Below are 5498 nucleotides of genomic sequence, written 5' to 3'. Positions count from 1 at the left end.
GGATTGGAATTGAATTTGGTTTAGTTGTGGATTTGTTTTTGAAGGAGAATTTCTTCTTAGTGACAAGTTGGGAATTCAATTTATCGAGAGATTGCTTTAAGTTTTCGATGGATTTAAGAGAGGAGGGGATTTCACAAGGGAGAAAGTAGGAGCTTTAAGCGACGAGATTTTCGAGGGTGGAGATGTTGGCGATATGAAATTTTAAGCGAGCAGGATCTGTTGTGCTGGGTGAGTTGGGATTCGATTGAGCTTTTGGAGTCGGTGAATGTGGAGAGGAAGGAGGCGGTGGATGCAGTTTTTTGTCGGGATTGATGGCTGTTGGACAGGCGATCTAGCATTGCTTGGTGCTTTTTTTTGGAGTACATGATCCATGGGACTGGTTGGATTCGGAGTTGAGAGATCTGATGGCGGCGGCGATTCTTCTTCCATGGTTGTTCGTGGTGGTTGGAGGTGGATAAGGGAATGACACTGCGCGGGATGTATGAAAAAAAAATGGTGGTTGGAGGTGGATAAGGGAATGACACAGCGCGGGAGGTACGAAAAAAAAAAATGAAAGAATATGAAACTGCAGAGTTTAGGAATAAAACAATATCATGAGGAATTTTATTTTCTTGTTGCTCAATGGTAACATTCAAGCAAGCTATTAGACTAATCAGTACTTTGCTAATGAAGAAAAGGCCAAGTACAAGGCAGAGGGAAGAATAAAGGGACCGGGAGGAAAAATTACGCAATCAGTGAAGGAGGATGCTGCTGCTCCTCCTATGTCATGAAATTACATCATATTCATTGAGGAATAATACAATAACAATTGGCTCAAGCAGATTTTTCAGCTTCTGCAGCTGCCTCTTCCTCTTGCAATTTCTTCAAGGATGGAGGTGGTCTAACAACAATGCTTCTCTTCCATTGCCTGTCCAGCTTTCTTGACAGCCTCTTCCCAACCCCCTCCTCAATCTCTCTTTCCCGCTTAACAGTAAGCATGCGAGCAATCTGCAATCAGTAAAACACACTCAGTCAATACTGAATTAAGAGGGAGGGTACTACTTTTAGCCTTGAAGCATCGGCAGCGGCAGTGAGCTTCACTGCAAAAAGGCACATCATTCTTTGCAGAAAAAGGTTCAGAATGCTAAATGAACTTCAGTATTTTAATAAAATATGTGATGAACACACAGAAAACGCATGACAGTGAAAATGTGGAAAATGGGAACCTACAAAATACTTGAACACAGCAGCCATTTCACGACATCTTAGTTACAAGTAAAGGGGGCATCTAGTCATATCCCCATCTTACTTGACTACACAAACTAGTACTTAATAAGGTGCACATGACATATCTCCAGCCACAGGAAGAAAAAACAAATCTTTGAGCAATTTCAGAAGGATGCGATTATATCTCCAGCAAATTAGGCTGCCGAATATATGTCAGCAAGCAAATGATTTAGATGGCATTTATTGTTTGCCATGGTGTCATGACCATTAAATGTACAGCTCCAACTTTATGTTATATAGTAAATACACAAGACTACCCATCAAAAACCAATGAGTTGAAATACACTCTTAGAAGCATCATTTTGCCTTTGGCCAGTCCTCGTACTCCCCCGCCCAGTTACTCCTTGGAGCATAATTAAGTTATCGCAGCCTTATCCCAGACATTTGCTGACAGATAGACCCATTTCACCTTTCTGCACTAGTCAGGGATATACCATATGGGTCATTTATATTTCAGTAGGCATGCAACCAATGACACTCGGCAGAAGAATAGCTACACGAATTGCAGAGAGTCATTTTCACTCCATACTGTATTGTAGCATGTCATGGCCTTAAACTATTTCTTAAACTGTATGCCCCAGTCCCATAATACATCCAGAGCCTCATTGTATTCAACTTCATGCGATGGACATGAAATAAATGGTACGGTAAGTTTCTGCCTTTCAGTCTGACATATATTGCATGGACTTATGCTAGTGACCATTTGGATATCCATCCAAGTGCCAGACTGTCAACCTCTAGAACCATTCTCCCTTTTAAAGAGTACTTGTAAAATACACAGGTAGTTTAAGGTGACCTGCAGAAAATTTGACTCCTTACCTTGATAATGCATTCGAATATTACTATTCTCATTGTTTCAAAGAAGATCCCTCACTACTAGATGGCAGACCGGGCAAGAATAACAACATTTACATTAGCATTTTTTGAGGTTGCAACCAAGGTAACAATATACTACCAAATCCAGAAATACAGCAACCCCAAAGAATTAAAACAAAAAATGGAAGATAATGGAACGAAATGAAACCACACTTTCCAACTTAATCATTTACATAAGAATTCCATTGCAAGATAAATTACTAACGAGGACTTAGAAAGCCATGATATTAGGTCATACATACAAGCAGCAAATGGTTTAAAGAAAGTATGCCTGGTTATCCAACAGAAAAAAGGAAAGTGTGCGAGGAAAACAACAAGTGCTCATGTTTCACGCATCTACAAAAACTTTATGTTTATTTATTTATTTATCAAATATAGAAGGAAATGGTGGGAAGGTGTTATGAAAAACGAAAGGCACAAATTCCACATTGTTAATGGAATTACTCTCATTCATAATGCTGGGCCAAGAACATGAGCAATTTAAATAAAGTTGATGATGTCCAAATTGGAAATATGCTTCGATGATTGCTCCAACTAAAATTATTCTGCTGGTTACCCTTGACATGGTAACTAGACAGCCAAAACTCACCATAGAAGTCACACCCAAGCCATCAATTGACATTTCTACAGAATAAAGATTGAAGCATAGAAGCATGCACCTCGAAAACCAAGCCTCCACCTCTATTATAAATCCCTTACTTCCCTTTTTCAGAAAATTTTGTGTTTGTTAAATAGCAAGTATCCAAAAATCAGTTCCCGCAGAAACTATTTCAGACATAACACTTACAAATTACAACCACGCAATACAGTGATGTATTCTAGTCCTTCCACAAAGAAAAACCTAAAATGTCCCAAAAAAATTGCATTCCCTTCTGCTTAAGCATTCTTGTTGCCATTAGCGATTCAGATACCCAAGACACCCTTTCCAATTAATTGACCAAACAAATTTGAACTAAAGAGCAATGGAAAAAACATATTAAACAATGAGAAGTTGGGAGTTGTATAAAAGAAAAGCAGGAGCCTCATATTTTACTTGTTTACCAGAACTTCTGAGCTTTGTCATCTATTAAAATATAGAAAAACAAGCAAGGAAGGTCTACACAAAAATAAATAAACGGAACCCATTCCACACTTTCATGGCTCCACAGTAAGGTGTATCAAAATTCCCCTTTCACAAATGGGGAGGGAGCCATAAACACCGGAAAGTAGAAATGAAGTTATTTGATTCGATTATATGATCTCATTGATTACTCAACCATTGTTTAGGGCTTAAAACTCAAGTTGTACAACTAAATAACAGGGCTTCACATCAAAAGTCAAGAACCTCTCATATCAATCTCCTACTAGTAATTAAATTGCAACGAGCATCCAAAAACACTACAGTCCTAGCTAATCATGATGCAATGCGGCCAGGGAGCCTACTCCCCCCACAATATCCAAAACAACTCAGAATTCCCATTTCGCCCCCCCTAAGCACACTTGTTGCCATCATTATTTCCAATTCACTCCGGCCTCATAAAACAAGCAACTAAGAAGCCAACATAGTAATTAAAAGAAACAAAATTTCAAGCGTTCCATGGAAATTTAAAGGCAAACCAGAAGAGATTATTTCATAATTTGAACTAACAAGCAAGAAGAAAGATATAAAACAATGGATAAGGGAGAAAGCGAGATACCCTTTTGCGCATACGGCGAAACTCACTAGACTTGAACTCATTACGTGTAGATTTCTGAAGACGAAGCATCAAGAGTTCACCTTTAAGATCAACAACCTCTTCATTAATTTCCTCAGTTGTCTTGGCCCTTATTTCCTTCAGTTCTTCTTCTTTCTTAGCCATCATTATTACAGAAGACCGTGTCATTTTGATGGAGGGTAGGAGAACTGAAACGGGACATTTTTGGCGGATTTGGATGCCGGAGAAGCTTGATTTTGGGATTATAGATAAGGGCTTTGGGGGGAAAGTAAGTGCGGGAAGGCTCAGCATTGCTCTGTGCTTTGGGTTCGCTTGTGAGACTCTGTCCTTGCTCGAGGGCTTCAACTTCCAGGGTATAGTAGATAAGGCGTTTTCTTTGGCAAGTTAGTCACTCGATTATACAAACATTTTCAGTTTAGAACTAAAATGATTTTTATTTTCTAATTAGATTCCAAGAAGTTCAAACAATTTCAATCAAATCCCTCCATGGGTGTATATCAATTATCAAATAACTTTTCATCTAAATTTCACGTGTTAAACGCTTAAATGAATCCCCAGCTACACCGTGTTTCTAGTCGAGTGTTTGCTGTATTATTTTATACTGCTCTTATGAGAAGCTATATTCTTGTAAGATTTTAAATTAATTTTAATATTTAAAAAAATATGCATTATGAATATATTTTTGGATATTATAATTTTTTTAAAACAAGAAATAGAAAGATGATGGTTTATATCTAATAAAATAAGTTAAATTATATAAACTAACCAATTAAAAAAGAAGTTGTTAACATTGTTTGAATACTAGTGCGGGAAGTTCATTTTTGTATTAAAAATAATATATGCATCTAAAGACTTGGTCTAGCGGTGGCAGGAGTCTCGCTCCTTCCACTGCCATAGGTTTGAGCTCTGGAGTTACATGTCTGTCAGCCCCGTGCTACCTTACCTGCTTGCTGGGTTTGCAGGGTATTCAGTAGGCCGTGGGGATTAATCGTGGTGCGCGCAAGCTGACTCGGACACCCCACATATATAAAAAAACAAAAAACAAAAAAAAATAATATATATATATATGAATATTCTACCATGTCCGTCCTTTTATAAAATATATGTTTGTTGTGCTCGGTATCATGAATTTTTTTAATTGAAAAAACAAAAGGATGTTAATTTATATCTAATAAAATAAATTAAAAATATATATTAATTGAAAAATAAAAAATTTCTTAGGCTACTTGAATATTAAACCAGAAAACTAATTTTCCTATTAAAAATAAATACACGTGTAAATATTTTATTCTGACTGTTTTTTTATTTGATACATTTTTTTTATTATTTTATTTTAGAGGTTAGTTTTGGTTGTTAAAAATAAATAATTTTTTGTTTTTATAAATGTATCATGAAAATACATTTTATTGATTTCTCAGCTAATGAAAATCACATGTCACTAGTCTCCTCCATCATCACTAAATTTAACAATTTTACCAATAAAAATCTATTTTAATATTTACATTAACAGTTTATTTTATTAATAATTAATTTACCAATAAGATCATGAACAGAAAATATTCATTAAAAAAACATTCATCAATAATTTTTAGTCTATTAATGAATCTGTTATTCATAAATTTACCGATAGTTTTATAAACAAAACATGACTCTAAAAAAATA

General features: G+C 36.1%; 1 protein-coding gene and 1 long non-coding RNA gene across 2 annotated transcripts; one reads left to right on the top strand and one right to left on the bottom strand.

Moving 5' to 3' along the window:
- Positions 1-405: 405 nt before the first annotated feature.
- Positions 406-664, top strand: LOC105118738 (uncharacterized). The gene is made up of 2 exons (XR_841014.1): positions 406-450; positions 506-664. It is a non-coding gene; the product is annotated as an uncharacterized LOC105118738 (long non-coding RNA).
- On the bottom strand, positions 574-4192 carry LOC105118739 (Ribosomal L29 family protein). Its single transcript, XM_011016754.1, has 2 exons — positions 3819-4192; positions 574-987 (listed from the first exon to the last, which is right to left on the bottom strand). Exons 1-2 carry the CDS (start codon positions 4125-4127, stop codon positions 814-816), a joined length of 483 nt encoding a protein of 160 aa, XP_011015056.1. The 5' UTR covers positions 4128-4192; the 3' UTR covers positions 574-813.
- Positions 4193-5498: the final 1306 nt, after the last annotated feature.

The sequence above is a fragment of the Populus euphratica genome, unplaced genomic scaffold (assembly GCF_000495115.2).
Source record: "Populus euphratica unplaced genomic scaffold, PopEup_1.0 scaffold2180.1, whole genome shotgun sequence".
In the NCBI taxonomy this organism is placed as follows: Eukaryota; Viridiplantae; Streptophyta; class Magnoliopsida; order Malpighiales; family Salicaceae; genus Populus; species Populus euphratica.
This window is presented reverse-complemented; position numbering and strand designations above follow the sequence as displayed.

Excerpts from the sequence above, each read along its gene's own strand:
- LOC105118739 (XM_011016754.1), bottom strand. The coding sequence starts at position 4,127 with ATGCTGAGCCTTCCCGCACTTACTTTCCCCCCAAAGCCCTTATCTATA. Across the intron at positions 988-3,818 it reads TTCGCCGTATGCGCAAAAGG|ATTGCTCGCATGCTTACTGT; the intron begins GTATCTCGCTTT and ends TACTGATTGCAG.